Source organism: Panulirus ornatus, chromosome 15 (assembly GCF_036320965.1).
Source record: "Panulirus ornatus isolate Po-2019 chromosome 15, ASM3632096v1, whole genome shotgun sequence".
NCBI classification, from domain to species: Eukaryota; Metazoa; Arthropoda; class Malacostraca; order Decapoda; family Palinuridae; genus Panulirus; species Panulirus ornatus.
The window spans coordinates 50,999,833-51,025,040 of record NC_092238.1 but is presented as its reverse complement, the minus strand read 5'-3'; the positions used below and the strand labels follow the sequence as shown (position 1 = coordinate 51,025,040).

General features: G+C 40.3%; 1 protein-coding gene across 3 annotated transcripts in view; it reads left to right on the top strand.

The window, feature by feature from the left end:
* Positions 1–21,149, top strand: part of LOC139753873 (uncharacterized) — a 140,674-nt gene extending 119,525 nt beyond the window's left edge. Inside the window, exons 9-10 of one of the 3 annotated variants that reach the window (XM_071670831.1) lie at positions 10,926–11,090; positions 19,809–21,149. In XM_071670831.1, coding sequence (XP_071526932.1) covers positions 10,926–11,090; positions 19,809–19,846 — 203 coding nt within the window. In that variant the 3' untranslated portion in view covers positions 19,847–21,149. Of the gene's footprint in view, positions 1–10,925; positions 13,414–19,808 lie in introns of all 3 variants that reach the window. The other 2 variants (XM_071670829.1, XM_071670830.1) reach the window with 2 other exon arrangements.
* Positions 21,150–25,208: the final 4,059 nt, after the last annotated feature.

The window sequence follows — 25,208 nt, the reverse complement described above, 5'->3', positions numbered from 1 at the left end:
TCTCTTACCCTTACGTTACTTACTCGATCAAACCACCTCATACCACACATTGTCCTCAAACATCTCATTTCCAGCACATCCATCCTCCTGCGCACAACTCTATCCATAGCCCACGCCTCGCAACCATACAACATTGTTGGAACCACTATTCCTTCAAACATACCCATTTTTGCTTTCCGAGATAATGTTCTCGACTTCCACACATTTTTCAAGGCTCCCAAAATTTTCGCCCCCTCCCCCACCCTATGATCCACTTCCGCTTCCATGGTTCCATCCGCTGACAGATCCACTCCCAGATATCTAAAACACTTCACTTCCTCCAGTTTTTCTCCATTCAAACTCACCTCCCAATTGACTTGACCCTCAACCCTACTGTACCTAATAACCTTGCTCTTATTCACATTTACTCTTAACTTTCTTCTTCCACACACTTTACCAAACTCAGTCACCAGCTTCTGCAGTTTCTCACATGAATCAGCCACCAGCGCTGTATCATCAGCGAACAACAACTGACTCACTTCCCAAGCTCTCTCATCCCCAACAGACTTCATACTTGCCCCTCTTTCCAGGGCTCTTGCATTTACCTCCCTAACGACCCCATCCATAAACAAATTAAACAACCATGGAGACATCACACACCCCTGCCACAAACCTACATTCACTGAGAACCAATCACTTTCCTCTCTTCCTACACGTACACATGCCTTACATCCTCGATAAAAACTTTTCACTGCTTCTAACAACTATATATATATATGAAAAAGGGGGTGATTAAAAGGGTTTGGGAAAAATGGGAAAAAGAAAAAAGAAGGAAAATTGAAAAACAAGGTTATTGGTCAGGGGGTTGGGGGCAAAAATTGGGAAAAGGTGGGGAAAGGAAAAAATTGGGGGGGAAGGGGAAGTGAAAAGATTTCGGGGAGGGGAGGGGGGCCCCGGGGGAACCCAGGGAAGGGGGTGGAATGGGTGGGGGGGGGGAAAAGGAGTTAAAAATTGGGAATGGTTTTTGGAAAAAAAAGGGTATGTTTGAAGGGAAATTGGGGCCAAAAATTTTTGAATGGTTGGGGGTCCCTTGGAAAGTTTTGGGGGGGGGGGAATTTGGGGAAAAGAGGGAGCTGTGGGTTTGGGGTGTTTTATAAATAACGGGGGAAAGAGAATGTTTTGGGGGTTGAAAAAAAGGGGGGTTTTTGGGGTTTTTTCCCTTAGGTATGGGTTGCCAAATTTTGGCAGGGGGGGAAAAGGGGTGGGTTTTTAGGTGGGGGGAGGGTTTTGGGAGGGGGAAATGAATAAAGGGGGAAAAGGAAAAATAATTTTGGAATGTTGGGGTAAAAGGGGGTCATTGTTCTGGTTGTGGTGTGAATTTGGGGAAAACCCCTTAAAAATTGTTAGGTATGTATATTTGCTTGTGTGGAATGTTTTTGTGGGGGTGGGTTGGGCCTTTTCTTTGTCTTTTTCCCTTGCGCTACCATATATATTTTATATATTTATATATATATATATTTTATATATAATAAAAATATATTTTATAAAAACATTTTTAAATATTTATTTATTTTGTTTGTCGCTGTCTCCCGCGTTTGCGGGGGTTGCGAAAAGGAAACAGACGAAAGAAATGGCCCATCCCCCCCTTTTACACTGTATATACAACACGTCCACACACGCAAATTTTCATCCCTTTAACATTTTCAATGTACACTTATTTATACCACCCCGGGCCCAAATACATATATACCCATGCACACAATTCACACTGCCTTTATTCATTCCCATCGCCACCTCGCCACACAATGGAATACCATCCCCCTCCCCCCTCATGTGTGCGAGGTAGTGCCAGGAAAAGACAACAAAGGCTCCATTCGTTCACACTCAGTCTCTAGCTGTCATGCAATAATGCCCGAAACCACAGCCCCCTTTCCACATCCACGCCCCACACAACTTTCCATGGTTTACCCCAGACGCTTCACATGCCCTGATTCAATCCACTGACAGCACGTCAACCCCGGTATACCACATTGATCCAATTCACTCTCTTCCTTGCTCGCCTTTCACCCTCCTGCATGTTCCGGCCCCGATCACTCAGAATCTTTTTCACTCCATCTTTCCACCTCCACTTTGATCTCCCACTTCTCCTCGTTTCCTCCATCTCCGACACATATATCCTCTTGGTCAATCTTTCCTCACTCATTCTCTCCATGTGCCCAAACCATTTCAAAACACCCTCTTCTGCTCTCTCAACCACGCTCTTTTTATTTCCACACATCTCTCGTACCCTTACATTACTTACTCGATCAAACCACCTCTCACCACACATTGTCCTCAAACATCTCATTTCCAGCACATCCACCCTCCTGCGCACAACTCTATCCATAGCCCACGCCTCGCAACCATACAACATTGTTGGAACCACTATTCCTTCAAACATAGCCATTTTTGCTTTCTGAGATAATGTTTTTGACTTCCACACATTCTTCAAGGCTCCCAGGATTTTCACCCCCTCCCCCACCCTATGATTCACTTCCGCTTCTATGGTTCCATACGCTGCCATATATATATATTTTTTTTATTTTTTATCATACTTTGTTGCTGTCTCCCGCATTAGCGAGGTAGCGCAAGGAAACAGATGAGAGAATGGCCTAACCCACCCACATACACATGTATATATATACACGTCCACACACGCACATATACATACCTATACATCTCAACATATACATATATATACACACACAGACATATACATATATATGCATGTACATAATTCATGCTGTCTGCCCTTATTCATTCCCGTCACCACCCCACCACACATGAAATGACAACCCCCTCCCTCACATGTGTGCAAGGTAGCGCTTGGAAAAGACAACAAAGGCCATATTTGTTCACACTCAGTCTCTAGCTGTCATGTATAATGCACCAAAACCACAGCTCCCTTTCCACATCCACGCCCCACAAAACTTTCCATGGTTTACCCCAGACGCTTCACATGCCCTGGTTCAATCCACTGACAGCACGTCGACCCTGGTATACCACATCATTCCAATTCACTCTATTCCTTGTACGCCTTTCACCCTCCTGCATGTTCAGGCCCTGATCACTCAAAATCTTTTTCACTCCATCTTTCCACCTCCAATTTGGTCTCCCAATTCTCCATGTTCCCTCCACAAATGGTAACCTAGCTACATCTCCTTGTTGTAATTAACTGACTGTTAAATTTCTTTCTTGTATCTCACCTGATGATGTGATAATTACACAAAAGTGCACTTGAAAACTTACCAAGTTTCATTTCCCTATGGACTCATATACTTGATTACGCACTCAACTGTGATTCTTTTTTTTTTTTTTAATCCAAAAGAAGGAACAGAGGGGGCCAGGTGAGGATATTCCAAAAAAGGCCCAGTCCTCTGTTCTTAACGCTACCTCGCTAACGAAGGAAATGGCGAATAGTTTAAAAGAAAGAAAAATATATATATATATATATATATATATATATATATATATATATATATATATATATATATATATATATATATATATATTCTCACATGAATCAGCCACCAGCGCTGTATCATCAGCGAACAACAACTGACTCACTTCCCAAGCTCTCTCATCCCCAACAGCCTTCATACTTGCCCCTCTTTCCAAAACTCTTGCATTTACCTCCCTAACAACCCCATCCATAAACAAATTAAACAACCATGGAGACATCACACACCCCTGCCGCAAACCTACATTCACTGAGAACCAATCACTTTCCTCTCTTCCTACACGTACACATGCCTTACATCCTCGATAAAAACATTTCACTGCTTCTAACAACTTTCCTCCCACACCATATATTCTTAATACCTTCCACAGAGCATCTCTATCAACTCTTATCATATGCCTTCTCCAGATCCATAAATGCTACATACAAATCCATTTGCTTTTCTAAGTATTTCTCACATACATTCTTCAAAGCAAACACCTGATCCACACATCCTCTACCACTTCTGAAACCACACTGCTCTTCCCCAATCTGATGCTCTGTACATGCCTTCACCCTCTCAATCAATACCCTCCCATATAATTTACCAGGAATACTCAACAAACTTATACCTCTGTAATTTGAGCACTCACTCTTATCCCCTTTGCCTTTGTACAATGGCACTATGCACGCATTCCGCCAATCCTCAGGCACCTCACCATGAGTCATACATACATTAAATAACCTTACCAACCAGTCAACAATACAGTCACCCCCTTTTTTAATAAATTCCACTGCAATACCATCCAAACCTGCTGCCTTGCCGGCTTTCATCTTCCGCAAAGCTTTCACTACCTCTTCTCTGTTTACCAAATCATTTTCCCTAAGCCTCTCACTTTGCACACCACCTCGACCAAAACACCCTATATCTGCCACTCTATCATCAAACACATTCAACAAACCTTCAAAATACTCACTCCATCTCCTTCTCACATCACCACTACTTGTTATCACCTCCCCATTTGCGCCCTTCACTGAAGTTCCCATTTGCTTCCTTGTCTTACGCACTTTATTTACCTCCTTCCAGAACATCTTTTTATTCTCCCTAAAATTTGATGATACTCTCTCACCCCAACTCTCATTTGCCCTTTTTTTCACCTCTTGCTGGTGGCTGATTCATGTGAGAAACTGCAGAAGCTGGTGACTGAGTTTGGTAAAGTGTGTGGAAGAAGAAAGTTAAGAGTAAATGTGAATAAGAGCAAGGTTATTAGGTACAGTAGGGTTGAGGGTCAAGTCAATTGGGAGGTGAGTTTGAATGGAGAAAAACTGGAGGAAGTGAAGTGTTTTAGATATCTGGGAGTGGATCTGGCAGCGGATGGAACCATGGAAGCGGAAGTGGATCATAGGGTGGGGGAGGGGGCGAAAATTCTGGGGGCCTTGAAGAATGTGTGGAAGTCGAGAACATTGTCTCGGAAAGCAAAAATGGGTATGTTTGAGGGAATAGTGGTTCCAACAATGTTGTATGGTTGCGAGGCATGGGCTATGGATAGAGTTGTGCGCAGGAGGATGGATGTGCTGGAAATGAGATGTTTGAGGACAATGTGTGGTGTGAGGTGGTTTGATCGAGTGAGTAACGTAAGGGTAAGAGAGATGTGTGGAAATAAAAAGAGCGTGGTTGAGAGAGCGGAGGAGGGTGTTTTGAAGTGGTTTGGGCACATGGAGAGAATGAGTGAGGAAAGATTGACCAAGAGGATATATGTGTCGGAGGTGGAGGGAACGAGGAGAAGAGGGAGACCAAATTGGAGGTGGAAAGATGGAGTGAGAAAGATTTTGTGTGATCGGGGCCTGAACATGCAGGAGGGTGAAAGGAGGGCAAGGAATAGAGTGAATTGGAGCGATGTGGTATACTGGGGTTGACGTGCTGTCAGTGGATTGAATCAAGGCATGTGAAGCGTCTGGGGTAAACCATGGAAAGTTGTGTAGGTATGTATATTTGCGTGTGTGGACGTATGTATATACATGTGTATGGGGGGGTTGGGCCATTTCTTTTCGTCTGTTTCCTTGCGCTACCTCGCAAATGCGGGAGACAGCGACAAAGTATAATAATAATAATAATAATGATATATATATATATATATATATATATATATATATATATATATATATATATATATATATATATATATATAAGTAGGAGAGATGGCCAGAGAGCCTTATTGGATTACGTGTTAATTGACAGGCGCACGAAAGAGAGACTTTTGGATGTTAATGTGCTGAGAGGTGCAACTGGAGGGATGTCTGATCATTATCTTGTGGAGGCTAAGGTGAAGATTTGTATGGGTTTTCAGAAAAGAAGAGTGAATGTTGGGGTGAAGAGGGTGGTGAGAGTAAGTGAGCTTGGGAAGGAGACATGTGTGAGGAAGTACCAGGAGAGACTGAGTACAGAATGGAAAAAGGTGAGAACAATGGAAGTAAGGGGAGTGGGGGAGGAATGGGATGTATTTAGGGAATCAGTGATGGATTGCGCAAAAGATGCTTGTGGCATGAGAAGAGTGGGAGGTGGGTTGATTAGAAAGGGTAGTGAGTGGTGGGATGAAGAAGTAAGAGTATTAGTGAAAGAGAAGAGAGAGGCATTTGGACGATTTTTGCAGGGAAAAAATGCATTTGAGTGGGAGACGTATAAAAGAAAGAGACAGGAGGTCAAGAGAAAGGTGCAAGAGGTGAAAAAAAGGGCAAATGAGAGTTGGGGTGAGAGAGTATCATTAAATTTTAGGGAGAATAAAAAGATGTTCTGGAAGGAGGTAAATAAAGTGCGTAAGACAAGGGAGCAAATGGGAACTTCAGTGAAGGGCGCAAATGGGGAGGTGATAACAAGTAGTGGTGATGTGAGAAGGAGATGGAGTGAGTATTTTGAAGGTTTGTTGAATGTGTTTGATGATAGAGTGGCAGATATAGGGTGTTTTGGTTGAGGTGGTGTGCAAAGTGCGAGGGTTAGGGAAAATGATTTGGTAAACAGAGAAGAGGTAGTAAAAGCTTTGCGGAAGATGAAAGCCGGCAAGGCAGCAGGTTTGGATGGTATTGCAGTGGAATTTATTAAAAAAGGGGGTGACTGTATTGTTGACTGGTTGGTAAGGTTATTTAATGTATGTGTGACTCATGGTGAGGTGCCTGAGGATTGGCGGAATGCGTGCATAGTGCCGTTGTACAAAGGCAAAGGGGATAAGATTGAGTGCTCAAATTACAGAGGTATAAGTTTGTTGAGTATTCCTGGCAAATTATATGGGAGGGTATTGATTGAGAGGGTGAAGGCATGTACAGAGCATCAGATTGGGGAAAAGCAGTGTGGTTTCAGAAGTGGTAGAGGATGTGTGGATCAGGTGTTTGCTTTGAAGAATGTTTGTGAGAAATACTTTGAAAAGCAAATGGATTTGTATGTAGCATTTATGGATCTGGAGAAGGCATATGATAGAGTTGATAGAGATGCTCTGTGGAAGGTATTAAGAATATATGGTGTGGGAGGCAAGTTGTTAGAAGCAGTGAAAAGTTTTTATCGAGGATGTAAGGCATGTGTACGTGTAGGAAGAGAGGAAAGTGATTGGTTCTCAGTGAATGTAGGTTTGCGGCAGGGGTGTGTGATGTCTCCATGGTTGTTTAATTTGTTTATGGATGGGGTTGTTAGGGAGGTGAATGCAAGAGTTTTGGAAAGAGGGGCAAGTATGAAGTCTGTTGGGGATGAGAGAGCTTGGGAAGTGAGTCAGATGTTGTTCACTGATGATACAGCGCTGGTGGCTGATTCATGTGAGAAACTGCAGAAGCTGGTGACTGAGTTTGGTAAAGTGTGTGAAAGAAGAAAGTTAAGAGTAAATGTGAATAAGAGCAAGGTTATTAGGAGCAGTAGGGTTGAGGGTCAAGTCAATTGGGAGGTGAGTTTGAATGGAGAAAAACTGGAGGAAGTGAAGTGTTTTAGATATCTGGGAGTGGATCTGGCAGCGGATGGAACCATGGAAGCGGAAGTGGATCATAGGGTGGGGGAGGGGGCGAAAATTCTGGGAGCCTTGAAGAATGTGTGGAAGTCGAGAACATTATCTCGGAAAGCAAAAATGGGTATGTTTGAAGGAATAGTGGTTCCAACAATGTTGTATGGTTGCGAGGCGTGGACTATGGATAGAGTTGTGCGCAGGAGGATGGATGTGCTGGAAATGAGATGTTTGAGGACAATGTGTGGTGTGAGGTGTTTGATCGAGTAAATAACGTAAGGGTAAGAGAGATGTGTGGAAATAAAAAGAGCGTGGTTGAGAGAGCAGAAGAGGGTGTTTTGAAATGGTTTGGTCACATGGAGAGAATGAGTGAGGAAAGATTGACCGAGAGGATATATGTGTCGGAGGTGGAGGGAACGAGGAGAAGAGGGAGACCAAATTGGAGGTGGAAAGATGGAGTGAAAAAGATTTTGTGTGATCGGGGCCTGAACATGCAGGAGGGTGAAAGGAGGGCAAGGAATAGAGTGAATTGGAGCGATGTGGTATACCGGGGTTGACGTGCTGTCAGTGGATTGAATCAAGGCATGTGAAGCGTCTGGGGTAAACCATGGAAAGCTGTGTAGGTATGTATATTTGCATGTGTGGACGTATGTATATACATGTGTATGGGGTGGGTTGGGCCATTTCTTTCGTCTGTTTCCTTGCGCTACCTCGCAAACGCGGGAGACAGCGACAAAGCAAAAAAAAAAAAAAAATATATATATATATATATATATATATATATATATATATATATATATATATATATATATATATATATATATTGGAAAGAATCACAGTTGAGTGCGTAATCAAGTATATGAGTCCATGGGGAAATGAAACTTGGTAAGTTTGCAAGTGCACTTTTGTGTAATTATCACATCATGAGGTGAGATACAAGAAAGAAATTTAACAGTCAGTTGATTACAACAAGGAGATGTAGCTAGGTTGCCATTTGTTGCTTGTTTACCAAATGGCGTCCTAGCTACATCTCTTCATTGTATATCAAGTGACCGTTATATTTCTTTCTTGTATCTTCTCTGATGATGTGATTATTACATGAAAGTGCACTCTGGAACTTATTTCATACTTGATCGCTGTTTCCTGCATTAGAGAGGTAGTGCCTGGAAACAGATGAAGAAAGATGCATTCACTCACACACACATACATAAACATATATATACATACATAAAGATACATATACAAACACTTACTTATACACATAAATACATGTACATATTCAACTTGCTCATCTTCATTTCTGATGCCACCTTGCCCCTCAGGAGACACCACATAAAAGAAGTAAGGGAAAAAGATATCATCTAATCTACATTCTATCCTCTTCCCTCACACCCGATTGCCGCCCCCTTCATCAGTGAGGTAGCACCAGGAAACGAGAAGAAAAGCCACATCTGCTAACACTCATTCTGTGGCTATCATGTGTAATGCACTGAAACCACAGCTCCTTATCCACATCCAGACCCACAGACCTTTCCATGGTTTACCCCAGACATTTCACATGCCCTGGTTCAGTCCAACAGTGGCACATCAACCCCAGTATACCACCCTCCACCTAAATGAGAATTTGTGGTGACATTATATCTGTGCTTTCCTTTTCCTTTAACCTAATCACAGGGACCTGTGTGAAGATGAACTTTGGTGCCTGTTTAATTTTTTTTTGAACTCTACCTTCCATTTCATTTTCTGAAATTTAACTGATGTACTCATAGGGAAAGTCTGATTGACACAACCAAATTTCTCCAAATCTGTAAGTGTTACCTCTGTTTGTATTGTGCAAGAATGTTTCCTTTATTACGAAAGGGTGGTACATGCAGAATCTTCCATATTATTTTATTTGTTTTGAAAACCATGTGGTAAAGGACAAAATGCATGTGTAAGTTGCTACATGATAGTACATTTATACAAGTAACACATTTTGTGAAAAGAATGAGGGTTGCTTCAGCAAACATAAGTTAAACAAGAAAATGCAAGTGTGAACGCATTAGCTCCTTAACTAATGCAGATATTCTCAGCACACCTGCTATGACCAACCATACTTTTCCATGATATGTGTTCCTACCCTCATTTAAATTCAAAAGGTTGTTTAGTATGTATAGATGGCTCATGTCACTAACAACTATAAAGAACACTGGGAAAACATCCCACACAACACTGGGAGAAGGTACAACAGTCCTCTCCCTTTCAAGTGTGTTTGCTCATTGATTTTTGCAACTTGCTATGCATGTTCGGCCCAGTAAATTAGCGACTCTCCAGAGCACTAATGAAAGTGATTTTGAATCAATGGATGTTGAATGTGATTTTGATCATAATGGGAAAATGATGTTGATTGTCATAAAGAATGAAGGTCAAAAGTTCATAGAAAAGAATGAAGGTCGAAAGTTCTTGAAAAAGTGATGGCGGGCAAATACATTCATAGCTTAAGTGTTCTTGAACGTGATGGTAGGCATATATGTACATAGCTTAGGTCAATAAGAAAACTGAATAATGAATTTATTTGAATATTAAGTGGATGAAACAATGAATACGTGACATCGGAAATTTATATAAAACCACATGTAAATGTAATGATTATCTATTGTTCATTGGGTATTGAAAAGAATCTCTAAATATGAGATATATTACTATTGTAAAAGGAAAGCAAACACACATGTGAGTTATATGAACTAAGCGTGCTGGACATAAGGTGATGACATGATATGTCATGAGCAACAGTAATGGAGCTAGCACATCCTTGGTGAGTATGCAAACTTTAAATGTCTGTACAGCACCAAATAAGGTATGCCTAGTTTCACGTTTTTCAGAACTTTTCTCGTTAATTCCAGTTAATTAATGAATTTTTTTTTTAATTCTTGGGCTTCCAAGTTTAAGGGTTTAAGGGCACAAACTAGTAGAGGAAAGGAAAACGAGAAGACTAAAATTACCTTGAAAGATTGTGTAGAGTTTTAGAATTTGTTGTAAACTATGAGTGACGGAGCAGTATGAATATGAGAACCATGATTAGGAGAAAGAATAAGATCTAAACTACTCCCATAGTTAAGGCCTTGCTCTTTCTTTCATACTGGGCCTTTTCTTTGGTAGGATACCATATCTGATGATATTTTACACATTTCCAAATTCAGCACATCCTTGCCATTTTCCCCATTTCTGTCTTTATATAGTTTCTCATATTTCTGTTGTTGTCGTTTTGTGTTCCCTTACTCCTACTCTTCCCTTTGTACAGCATACACCTATCAGCCCTCTTCATTTGCCCTTTGTCTTCTGGAAAAGTGAAATTATTCTGTTGTAGGATGTAAATGGTCTCAAGGATGTCATAAACCTATTCATGTGATACTGTATACCTTTAGAATACTACATTGATTCTAATATACATTTGTGGATTTATTTTTTGAATGAATGTGTTGGGCTTAGAACTCACTGTCTTGCTTTTACAGGTGTTGAGGAGGTGCAGATACCACCAAGTCCAGCCACCTTGACAAAACAGCTTCAGAGTGCATACATGACAGAAGCAGCATTGTCTCCTTCTGTGTCCCAATCACAGCACTCTGGTTCTTCCTATTCTTCCCCTGGTACAACCCATGACCTGCCATTTACTGAAGGTACAGCAACCTCTGATGATACTTTTCCTGCCACCTTGGCTCAGCCTGGCTATTCATCTGCTCCCTCAGCACCAGGACTCTCTGTAACAGGTGTATCCCCAGAGGGTGATGCACAACTGGGAGCTTTAGCCTCGCCATCTGGTGATGTCTACCTCCATCAGTCAGGTGCTGGATTGGGCTTGGAAAGTTTAGAGTCAGGAACTTTGCCTCTTGTAGCAGGCATGGAAGTCAGGACTCATTCACCGGCTCTCAGTGATTTGGTGTCTTCTGGGCCACTCCTGACTTGGTCTCCCAGATCTGCAGACTCCATGATGGCACAGTCACCCTCACTTAATGATGCTCTTACAGCCAACATTCCACTTGATGTAAATCATAGCGAAGACTCTTTATGTGACTCTTCCACTGGTTTTCCAGGTCTCTTTTCAATAGAAGGAGATGGCGTGAGTGTATCTTCAAGCACAAGTGAAGATATGCGAAGTGCTACTCCAGGAGGGACTTTGAGTAACCAGCAGCAGCAGCATTTGCATCATCAGGAACAAGAACCACAAGAACAAGCAGAAATAACCATAGACTTACACCCAAAGGAGAGTGAGCAGGATCACACGATCACATCAACAAGATCACCGAGTCAGTTAGAATTACCTGTAGCCACTTTAGGTGGAATGTCTGGTCATGGTGCCCAGTCGTCAGGAGGCATTGCAGTAAATCAGGCTGCACAAGATACACCATGGAGATTTGATAATACTGTAGGGGCCCAGAACAAGTCAGTAGTGAATCGACCTTCTATTTGCCTTAAGCATGACAAGCAGGTAGTAAAATTGGAGGAAAGTGCAGGTTCCTCTGATAGTAATCAGGGCAGAATAAAGATAGCAACTCAAACCTCTCAGTTAAGAAACAGAGAAAAGAAGGAGAACCATTTACAGATCAAAGAACAAGAGCTAGATGATGTTAAGATTGTTGCCGAGGTTGTTACAAACAAGAGCACTGATAGAGAACGGAGATCGAGTACACAAAGTAGGGTAGATGGAGTGGTAGATACAGTCAACAGAAATTCCACTACTGTAGATAGCAACAACAGAAAACGTAGTCAACGACTGGCCTGTACCTCAGATAGAAAAAAGATCAGCTTGCCAAATGATAATGAGGTAACATATGATGAAATCCCAACCAAGAATGGACATGATGAAGATTCCAATCTTCCTGAACTAAAGACAGAAAATAACAGTACCAATAATGCTGGTAAAAGTAAACGAAGAATTCAGCGTGCTGTAGCAGCATCACCAGGTAGCACGATCCAGAACTCATCGTGTCGCAGTCGTATAAAACCTTTAAAAACTGAAGCAGAGGTAAAGGAAGAGGATGATGCTGTTGTAACTGATACAGAAATTAAGAATGAAAAGCATTTTATAAAGATGGATAATGATACGAAAGAAAGTTGTGAAGAAGGTGTGGGGATAACTACACGTGGTGCTAAAAGACGAAGCGAAGGAGATTGTCTTGGAGAAGTGAAGCGTGGCCGTGGTACCAGGTCAGGACGTCGCAGCGAAGGATATGTGCTAGCAGTGGAGGAGGAAGTGTTAAACCATTTAGATGAGGATTGTGTATTATCAAGGGGACTTCGAGGTCGCCATATCAGTGGTACATCAGACACAAGTAGTAACTATAGTGTGGAATGTGCAGTTACACCTGCACCGCAGGATTCCCCTGGTTTGAGTAGCAGTAGGAGACGACGCCGTCTCAGTCGAGACAGTAGTGCCAGCAGTCGAGATGATAGTCCAACAATAATGCACACGCATGACTTTTCTCCCGGTGGTGTTAACACTCGGCGGTCTTCTTCTCGTGATCATGCCAAAAAGAAAAAATGCTCTTGTTGTGGGGGTGGAGAACAAAAGAAGAGTGGGTCTGGAAGTGGGAGACGGTCATCCACTAGAGCTACTCGAGGTTCCAGCAGTGGTACATTGCAGTAGAGGGGACGGTAGACTAATTGTTCTGCAGTGTATACAATAGCTAGAATTGTAAGGCATGGCATGAAATTGTTATGCCTGAGCAGTTTTTACTGTGCATGAATAAAGCAGCGACATTATTAGTATCAAGAGAAGAAACATCCATGACTGGCAATAGCACTGCAGTAGCTAGCAAGCAGCCATGTCCCCCATCACTGATGTTGTTCTGTAGAGCACACCACTGAGGGCCCAGATGTGGCTCTCATGAGCAGAGTATCATCATCCAGAACTCCAGGTGTAGTATTCTGTAGTTGTAGATGATATCACTGCTCACTATGGCTAAAAGTGGCTCATGGATAGTCTTCACCTCTTTCCACGATGTAAGCATTAAGTGTTATAGTTTTAATGTTCCTTTTAATATTTCAAAATATTTTTATACTCTGGAAGACTTGCTCGTTCATGTGAGTTCTTACAGCACAATTTTTTTCATGGGATGTTAGTGCCATACATTTCCATTTCACAGTGATTGGACTGCATACCACTGGAAAGATATCTCAGTGGTCATCGATGGCTTGGCGTGATGCATATCATGTATCAGGTCGACCAGCGAGGTCACAATGATCATTTGTACCTGAATGCTATTAAAATGGTGTTTGCCCAAGTCTCTTAGGTAACCCTGGAGTGTGATGCAGTCATTCCCTCTCCTTCCTCCCAGTCCATCACACACACACACACACACACACACACACACACACACACACACACACACACACACACACGAGTGTAAAACTCCCTCATTGTACAGTACAAATAGGTAATTACACTCACATACACCAGACCAGAGAAGAGCTCCAGGCAGTGCTCCCTGTTTTCTCAAGATTTTTGAGGAATATTACTCATGAAGCCTATTATGTACAAGTAAAGGGGGAGATGTGGGGGGAAGAGAGAAAGAGAAGGTGCTCTTCAGTGATATATGCATTGGATTTGAGTGTGCCAGATTTTGTTTGTTTAACAGGGCTTGGGGGTAGCAGTTTCCTCGGTTCATTTTCAGTACCCAGGAATTTTGCCATCTTCAGGAATACAATTTTTTGTAATTATTGTCCTTATATTTTTTTAGTGGAGATCTGATTTTTAAGAGCGATTGGCTAACATTACAGAAGTGAACAAGTGTAGCTGTTTTGCTGTATAAAAGTGCAGCTCTGATTTGACTGAGGGAAGTAGTTTTATTGTAACATACACATCATTAATGTAACATCAGTGTTACATTATGAACAGTGCTCTACGCTACAGACGACCTTAACCCAGAACGTTATTTTGTCTACAGTAACATTTATTTTGCAAGTATGCCTACCTTACACATCATTACTATATGATGATAAGTGTGGAATAACAATATCAGTAATTTATAAGTACACTGAAATTAGTACTTGTGGGTTTGAGGTGTAAAATGTGAGACATAGGATAATCTTTCATTATGCCACTTTTACTCATTTTTTCTTTTCCATTCATCAACAGTCCTTGCCCATTTAAGTGTATAACCTAAAATACTAGGCTACACTTCATTGCCAGAGGAATTCTTAATGTTGTCACTGTACAAAAAATGCCAAAGAATGAGGAGAAAAGCACAATGCATGTGCTCGCAATATATCAATAAATCTCACTGTATTCCACCAATCAGCAGGTCACAGGGTGGTGACCTATAGATTGGCTGAGCTGTTCACCAGGCAATATCATTCTGGACCATGGCACCAAAGCATTCTGCCAGAATGATGAGCTATGAGAATGCTGCTTTTACCATTAAATAGAGTATAACCTGAACAGTATAGATATACAGAAATGGAATATTTACAAAATTATGTTTCTCAGGTTTGCAGTGTCTCAGTTTTGGTTTAAAAGATCATACACTAGTGTGTCAGGTTTGCAGTGTCTCAATTTTGGTTTAAAAGATCATACACCAGACAAGGAAGACAGAAGAGAGAAATAAGAAATGTTTAATAAAAGATAATTAGAGGCTATGGAATTGCCAGATGCATTTTCAGAAAGGAGAAAAATTGGTTGTTATACTCAAAATGTAAAGGGGCAGCCAGTAATGGTTACAATTGACTTGGAGTCATCTAACTAAGAGGTGTTTAGGCAAGGTAGGACAAGGTAGAATTCAGTGGGGTATTCGTCAGATATGATAAAAGGAAGAGAGGGACGAAAGCAAAGAGATGCCAGACAAGGCAGGAGGAGGGAGCATCCCCACCAGCAGTGCAGAGAGTGGGCAGCATATGTTAGATGGTAGTGTCAGACTAAAAGTGATGTACATAGAACAATCTCACAATGAACAATGCTTGTTTGTGAGGAATGTTCGGTAAGCGAAAAATCCAATCAAAGATGTCATTATATCATGGAATCATTGGAGATGCATTTCTGATGGTGTGAATTGTTTGACTAGTAAGTGCTATGAATTTGCTTCCATGGGTAACAATTATGTCTGTTTTATCTGTATAAAAAAAGATGAACAAAGACTTCATTAAGGTAAATGTCATATGGAACTAAATTTAATCGTTCACAAATTTGTTGGGGTTCACAGAGTTGTTAATCACTGCTGCCACACTCCAACAGCACACCTGCACCTTCCCAGCCTGCTCTCCATTGTGGGAAAAATTTGTTGCAAGTTAGGATGTGCTGGACTGGCAGTTTCTCTTTATCAATCAACTTATCAAATATCATTTTAATAGTAGAGGAAGCTAATCCAAGTGACTGACCCACATGTGCCTGACACTTACTTGTTTCAGTTAGTATTAATGACTTTCCTGGACACCTTAGGTGCTTTACCTATACTTACACTTCCAGGCCATTTTCCAGACTGATGGGTTTGAAATGTTCTCTAAATGCATATAAGAAATAGCAAAAAAAGAGTTTGATTGAACTGACTCAAATTATGGTGAGCAGTACAGACCTGGCCTTGAGAATGTAAAAGATATCAGCACATTTATTCATTGCTTATTTTTCTTCAATGTTTGGTGGATATTTAAAAAGAAAAAATTCTTTTAATAGATATTACATATACTCTGTATAATGAAGGAATATATTTTTCATGTCTGTTAAATGAAAATCCTTTTGAAAGAGATCTTGCTGTATTCAGATGTTGCTGAATCAAAAGCTAATGAGGAAGAGCTGGAATTGTAGGATAAGGGAAAGTGCTGATATTGTCATGGAGTTGTAGACCACAAAGATTTGTAAAGAGGTAAGATCTCACATGTTTAACCCAGAATGGTATATTTGATACAGTAGTAAGGAGTTGGAAAGAGAAGGTAAAGGAGGGGGAGGATTGGCCCTCATAATTAAAGATGGCCTTAATTTTCAAGTAGTCGAGGGTAACAAATTCAGGCCTAAACTGATGGGAAGAGTAAATGTAGGAAAGTGCATAGTGATGTTAATGTATAGTAATCTGAAGAATTGCAGTAATCAAGAGCATATTGATGATAATGTTGTATAATAATTCAAAAGAATTGCAGTGATCCAATGCATAGTGATGTTAATCTTGTACAATAACCCAAAGAATTGCAGTGATCCAAAACAAACTTACTGTACAATGATAACAGTGAATGAACAATTTGGATGGTGCATGAAGCAATAAAACACTTCTCAGAAATGGTGAAGTACTGATTATGGGGGATTTCAGTTATAATGAGATAGGCATAATTTGGTTTTTCTATACCATCATGTCAGTGAACGTGAGGATGAGAGGGACTAATACGCCATCATTCTTAGACTGTATCTTCACGCATACTTACATAGATATTGAGAATGTCACATATGTTGCTACAGTTGGAAAATGATCATTTAATGCTCAAGTTTGACTGTGTGGTTGATGAGGTCATTGAAAGAGCAGAGGTGAGATAAGACATAAAAAGGGGATATAAACATGGATATCACAGAAACCTCATCAAATTCTTTGGTAATATTGAAAAGTAGAGTTCAGTAGCCATGAACCAAAACATTATGATGAAATCTTACAGTGATGGAGCAGGAACATGGATACCTGTTGTCTCAAATAGAGGGAATAGTAAGAAAGGAAAAGAATGATGTAATATATGTCAAAAGAAAAAGGCAGTGGTGAATATATAAATGGCACTCCAACCAGCCAGCATTATCAGGGTATAAGAGAGCATGATAAAAAAAAAAAGAGGAGGAACAAAGAAACATTGAAGAGAATATTGTTGACAAAGCTGGAGAAAATCCAAAACTTTTCCTTAAATTCATGAGAAGTCAGCTAAAGAGCAGCTAATCAGGCTCTTTGGGATTCAGACAGAAGAACTGTTGGGAATGATGTAAGGATGTGCAAGGAATTGAATAATAAGTTTGAAAATGCTTTCATAGTGGAAGTCACCTTAGACCAATCAGGCTCTTCGGGATTCAGACAGAACTGTTGGGAATGATGTAAGGATGTGCAAGGAATTGAATGATAAGTTTGAAAATGCTTTCGTAGTGGAAGTCACTTTAGACCCAACAGCTATGAAACTGAATGGGGAGAGGTTCTGGGAAACATCGAGATATCTAAAAATGAATGGGGACGATGTTTAAGAAATCGAGATATCTAGTAAAATAAAAGGCTTTAACCCATACAGGGTTCATGGCTCTCGTGAAATCATGCTTTTTTTTAAATGAAGATGTATGCAGATGCTTTAGATAAAGCTCTTGAAATAAAATTAATTTGAATGGCGAAGCGTTGAGGGCAAAATTTATACCTATTTGTAAGAAAGAAGACCAGGAACAGGCTCTTAACTACAGACCCCTCTTACTGATAAGTTTGGTCTGTAATGTTGTGGTAAAAATAATTACAAAGCAAAATGGACAACTTTCTACAGAGAAGAAACTATGTGACAGCACAAGGAGGTCGTTTAACGATCCTCTTAGATTTCTATGAGAGCAAGCTCTGTCTTAAACAAAAAAGAAGGCTGTGTGGATTGTCATTATACCATATTAAGGGCTGATTAAGAAGCAGGATCAATAAGGTAGTTATTTTCTTTTTTTTTTCATTATATCTGCAGAAGGGAACAAAAGATGCATGTCAAGGGAGCCTTCTCCAAATGGGTTGAAGTGACCAGCAAACAGAGTGTCCCAGGGTTCTGTATGTATTTATAAATATATACATACCTTAGTTGAAGCTAGATACCCATATTATCCATCAGCCCCTTGGAGAGGAAGAACAGCTCAGTTAACTGTGGACTGGCTACTGCTACCAAGCTTCAAACCTATGCAGCCTTGACCCCTGGGCAGCCTTTGAAAATGTCATGGTGAGGATTCTATCCCTACACTACATATAATGCAAAGGTCACAAGGGAAGTGAAAAGCAAGAAGGTTTACATCAATTTATATTGAAACCTCTGTAGACTCCACAGTGGGTCTGATTCATGGTTGATGAAACTTCTGTGTAATGTGAAGAGGATGGAACATTTTTAAAGAAGTTCTCAACATGACTGTCATCCAGTAGGAAATGAAATTCAGGATTCTGTGAATGAGAGGGACACAGGAGGTGACATTGTCCCAGGTCTGTCAAGAGAGTCCCACCTTGTGAGAATAGTTAAAGACACATATACATGTTCATGGATAAGTAATTATTCAGCAAGCTGTTGAAACAAGGCCAAAATTAGTGTATACTTCTCATGTCTGTTTAGTGCACCTGAAGAAACAAAGAGTACTTTTAGAGAAGGTTATGAGGTGAGTAATAGATATGTTACCATAATTAAAAGAGCTTAGCTACAGGGAAAGGTCATTCACTGTGAATTGTCCACCTTGCAAGAGAGATGAGTGAAGGTTGACCTGATCACAACCTCTAATTTTTAAAACCGATTATGAAATTCCTTCGAAAGTTATAGGAATGGGACAACCACCGTAAATAGAATGAGAATATGCAAGAAACTTGTTAGAAAATATAAGAAGTACTATTATAGTATACGAGTGTTGGATGAATGGAATAGGATGACTGAGGACATGGTTAATGCAGACAGCATATGTGAATTTAATGAGTTGCGCGACAGTAGAGAATGATCAGGAGATGGGGCCCTATGAGAGTAAAACTCCCTCCCCATACAGTACTAATAGGTAATTATGCACACGTACACTTGTCCTATTGATATGGAGCATAACTTCACTTTACTTTTCCCCATCTTTCCCATGCTCTTAGAGGTTAGTCACTCATGAATTTAAACACTCCATTGCAGGGGTCACACCCAATGATACGCTTTTGGTGGACATTGTCTATTTCTTAAAGCTTGTCCTGCGCAAACATGTAAATATTTTGTCAATAGTGATTTTGTGATTTTTCCAATTTTTTTCTTAAGTTTGGAGTCCCTTGTTAGAGGATATAAAGAAGTTTGTAAAAAATAGGCAGGTGGTCTTCTTAAAACTTTTAAAGTAAATAGACTAGTATCACTTTCTTGCTGGATCAAAATGTTGAAATGAGTAGATGGGCTCCTTGGTGATAGTCTTTTTCTCAAATAAAATTGTTGGCCGGTGGAGGAGGAATCCATGTGCTGTTCATAACAGTACTATATCAGAGGAAAGAAAAGTTACATCTGTAAGTGAAATATCTTTAGTCAGACTACATGCTGTCGTCTTAAAGATAATACATTCCCATCCCAAAGAAGTCATGTTTATTTTCATTTTTTATCTTGTATAGATAATTCACATAATGTGGATTCATTTACTGTGTTCATTATGGGTGTGGGTCTGTCCATTCAGAACAGACTGACATTGCAGTACTAAGCCATGTGTGTTTTTGCAGGAATGGCAAATGCCTCATTGTTGGATTTTCACATGTAGAGATGCGTGGTCCAGCCGGGGAAAATAACAGTGGTGCAGACTTGACCAGTATATGTAATTGGTGAAAATGTTTTTGGCATAGAAAATATAAGCATTTACAAAATCAGTGATGTGGTAAAAGCATTATAACTTGTGGAACAATGATATTGTCACAAGGAAATACTACTAGTACCCTCTGCGAGAGAGGGAGGTCAGCATAGAAGTAAATGCATGCAGCATTTTGTTGAAGTGGCAGAGGAAGGCAGGCCCACCCCTTCTATACTTACCAGTAGCTTATCATCTCACTGTAGCATGTTTATATTCCCTGTTTTGGGAAAACTGCTTAACCATCATTGTTTTTTACAATGATGTTATTTAATTGTCTTGCTTAATAAGGAATGTAGAAGTCATTATGCAAAAATTTGTTTTGTTTCCTCTCTTTAAAAATGTATTTGATCATCAATCTGGCACTTAGTGTCATGTAATTACAAGAGGATACCCCAACTTAATATTTGTTGAGTTTTAATACCAGATGTTTAGATAAATGAGTATAAAAACTTTCATGTAGTCAGTACTTTGAATTATATTTTATATTAAATAATATTTATTTTTAAACAATGACTTCAAGTACCGGAAGCTGTGCACCTACAGTGTGAGAATTGAACATTTTATATATGTTTATATTTGAGATCAGCCATGAGAATGTATTTCAAGTTCATCCCACGACTTATCAAATTTATAGTGTACAATCATTCTGTTGTTCAGAATCGTGCTGATTTATTAGTGGACAGTTAACTATACAGCTGAACAGTTCTTTTAGATAACTCCTGTCCATAATTATAAAAACAATATATTTTAATTAGATGTATATAAGATATGAAGGTTCCATAATTTCTAACCCCACTGTGTACCACTTAGCTTGTGTAATTGGCTTAGAAATTAATATTTTCAGAACCAGTCATCCTATCTGATAAAGTTAGTAATTTGATCTTAGTGTGATTTTATTTTCTTGTTTTTCTTTCCTCTTTCTTATATTGAATAATGCTTCCCATGATGATGTGAAGATTGTGTTTATATATTTTTTATTATTTATATTGTACATAGCTTGCTAAATCTCCACATGTACACTATTCTCCTGCTCCATCTTGGAGGAGGCAGATCAGTGCGTCCTCCATTTCCTAGTAAAGTGTAAGTTTTTTCTTGATAAAAATGTTAATACCACTCTGTTTGTAAATGGTATTGTGTACAAAATGTTCATTCTTTTTGTATTTGTGTAATGTATGTACAAAATGCATAAATCCTTTCATTTTTGCAGTACTAGAAAGTTTGATTTACCTTATGTAATAATGTGAAGTTCATGAGAGGGAATTTAGTATAGAGTTGAGAGAAAAAATTTGAACAGACAAGTCAAGGAAAGTTATGTAACGTAGCAGGTGCACATTGAACAAGGGGCAAGGTGGAAAGAAAATTAATGAAATGAGAAATAGAGCTGTAACAGTAGGTTGTGGACAGAAAGGAACAGTTTGGAAGAAGCCAGACCATTATGAAAGGCAAAGATTGAAAAAAAAAAATGTGGTTTTAAAGACAAATGTAAGTCTCAGAATGAAGTTGAAATGAAATCTTGAAAACAAGTTGTAGGGCATGATATAATTTGGTAAACAAGAGAGGTCTGTGTGAAAATTAAGGTAAAACTGATACTGAGAGTAAATGTGAATAAGAGCAAGGTTATTTAGTTTCAGTAGGGGTGAGGGATAAGTTGATTGGGAGGTAAGTTTGAATGGAGAAAAACTGGAAGAAGAAGCGTTTTAGGTATCTGGGAGTGGATTTAGCAGCAGATGGAACCATGGAAGTGAGTCACAGGGTGGAGGGGCGAAGGTTCTGGGAGCGTTGAAAAATGTGTGGAAGGTGAGAATGTTATCTCAGACAGCAAAAATGGGTATGTTTAAAGGAATAGTGGTGCCAACAATGTTATATGGTCACAAGGGATGAGCTATAGATAGGGTTGTGCGAAGGAGGGTGGATGTGTTGGAAATGAAATGAGGACAGTATATGGTGCTAGGTTGTTTGATCGAGTAAGTTATGAAAGGGTAAGAGAAATGTGTGGCAATAAAAAGAGTGTGGTTGAGAGAGCAGAAGAGGGTGTGTTTAAATGGTTTGGTCACATGGAGAGAATGAGTGAGGAAAAACTGACAAAGAGATATATGTGTCAGACGTAGAGGGAACAAGAAGAAGGTGGAAGGATAGAGTGAAAAAAATTTGGGGGGTTCGGGGCCTGAACATACAGGAGGGTGAAGGGTATGCTAGGAATTGAGTGAATTGGAACGATGTGGTATATGAGGGTGGATGTGCTGTCAATGGATTGAACCAGAGCATATGAAGTATCTAGGGTAAACCATAGAAAGTTCTGTGGGGCCTGCATGTGGAAAGGGAGCTGTGGTTTTGGTGCATTACACATGACAGTTAGAGACTGAGTGTGAATGAATGTGGCCTTGATGTCTTTTCCTAGTGCTACCTCGTGTGCACGCGGAGGGAGGAGGGGATGTTTCACGTGTGGTGGGGTGGCGACAGGAATGGCTGAGGGCAGCAAGTATGAATATGTACATATGTATATGTCTGCGTATGTATATGTATGTACACGTTGAAATGTATAGGTATGTAGATGTGCATGTGTGGGCGTTTATGTATATACACATGTATGTGGGTGGGTTGGGCCATTCTTTTGTCTGTTTTCTTGCACTACCTAGCTGATGCAGAAGACAGCAATTAAGTATAAAAAAGAAAAAATAAATGATTAGATGAGACAGATTATCTCTGATTAAGGATGAAGTTTGAGGATAATGGTACGAGAGATGGTTATTGGTACAGTAAGTGTATTAGAGGCCAGCAATGTTCCTAGAAATTCTGTGGTGGTCAAGATGGGATGGGGATTGAGACAACTGACAGCATGTCGACCCCGGTATACCACATCATTCCAGTTCACTCTATTTCTTGCACGCCTTTCACCCTCCTACATGTTCAGGCCCCGATCACTCAAAATCTTTTTCACTCCATCTTTCCACCTCTAATTTGGCCTCCCACTTCTCCTCGTTCCCTCCACCTCTGACACATATATCCTCTTGGTCAATCTTTCCACACTCATTCTCTCCATGTGACCAAACCATTTCAAAACACCCTCTTCTGCTCTCTCAATCACACTCTTTTCATTACCACACATCTCTCTTACCCTATGATTACTTACTCGATCAAACCACCTCACACCACAATTTGTCCTCAAACATCTCATTTCCAGCACATCCACCCTCCTCCGCACAACTCTATCCGTATCCCACGCCTCACAACCACATAACATTGTTGGAACCACTATTCCTTCAAACACACCCGTTTTTGCTTTCCGAGATAATGCTTTCGACTTCCACACATTCTTCAACGCTCCCAGAACTTTCGCCCCCTCCCCCACCCTATGACTCACTTCTGCTTCCATGGCTCCATTTTATTTCTTTTACAATTATTATTGTTTGTAAAATAAATTTGTTACATCCTCGATAAAAACTTTTCACTGCTTCTAACAGCTTGCCTCCCACACCATATATTCTAAATACCTTCCACAGAGCATCTCTATCAAGCCTATCAAATGCCTTCTCCAGATCCATAAATGCTACATACAAATCCATTTGTTTTTCTAAGTATTTCTCACATACATTCTTCAAAGCAAACACCTGATCCACACATCCTCTACCACTTCTGAAACCACACTGCTCTTCCCCAATCTGATGTTCTGTACATGTCTTAACCCTCTCTGTCAATACCCTCCCATATGATTTCCCACGAATACTCAACAAACTTATACCTCTGTAATTTGAGCACTCACCTTTATCCCTTTTGCCTTTGTACAATGGCACTATGCATGCATTTCACCAATCCTCAGGCACCTCACCATGAGTCATACATACATTAAATATCCTTACCAACCTGTCAACAAGACAGTCACTCCCTTTTTAAATAAATTCCACTGCAATACCATCCAAACACGCTGCCTTGCCAGCTTTCGTCTTCCATAAAGCTCTTGCTACCTCTTCTCTGTTTACCAAATCATTCTCCCTAACCCTCTCACTTTGCACACCACCTCGACCAAAACACCCTATATCTGCCACTCTATCATCTAACACATTCAACAAATCTTCAAAACACTCACTCCATCACCACTACTTGTTATCACCTCCCCATTAGCCCCCTTCACTGATGTTCCCATTTGTTCTCTTGTTTTACGCACTTTATTTACCTCTTTCCAAAACATCTTTTTATTCTCCCTAAAGTTTAATGATACTCTCTCACCCCACCTCTCATTTGCCCTCTTTTTCACCTCTTGCACCTTTCTCTTGACCTCCAGCCTCTTTCTTTTATACATCTCAAAGTAATTTGCACTATTTCCCTGAAAAACTCATCCAAATGCTTCCATCTTCTCTTTCACTAATACTCTTACTTCTTCATCCCACCACTCACTACCCTTTCTAATCTTCCCACCTCCAACGCTTCTCATACCACAAGCATCTTTTGCACAAGCCATCACTGCTTCCCTAAATACATCCCATTCCTCCCCCACTCCCCTTACGTCATTTGCTCTCACCATTTTCCATTCTGCACTCAGTCTCTCTTGGTACTTCCTCACACAAGTCTCCTTCCCAAGCTCACTTACTCTCACCACTCTCTTCACCCCAACATTCTCTCTTTTCTGGAAACCTTTACAAATCTTTACCTTCACCACCACAAGATAAGGATCAGACATCCCTTCAGTTCCACCTCTCAGCACATTAACATCCAAACGTCTCTCTTTGGCACGCCTATCAACACGTAATCCAATAATGCTCTCTGGCCATCTCTCCAACTTACATACGTATACTTATGTATATATATCTTTTTAAACCAAGTATTCCCAATCACCAGCCCTTTTTCAGCACACAAATCCACAAGCTCTTCACCATTTCCATTTACAACACACTGAACACCCCATGTACACCAATGATTCCCTCAACTGCCACATTACTCACCTTTGCATTTAAATCACCCATCACCATAACCCAGTCTCGTGCATCAAAACTACAAACACAGTCACCCAGCTGCTCCCAAAACACTTGCCTCTCATGATCTTTCTTCTCATGTCCAATTGCATATGCACCAATAATCACCCATCTCTCTTCATCCACTTTTAGTTTTACCCATACCAATCTAGAGTTTACTTTCTTACACTCTATCACATACTCCCACTACTCCTGTTTCAAGAGTAGTGCTACTCCTTCCCTTGCTCTTGTCCTTTCACCAACCCCTGACTTTACTCCCAAGACATTCCTAACCACTCTTCCCATTTACCCTTGAGCTTCGTTTCACT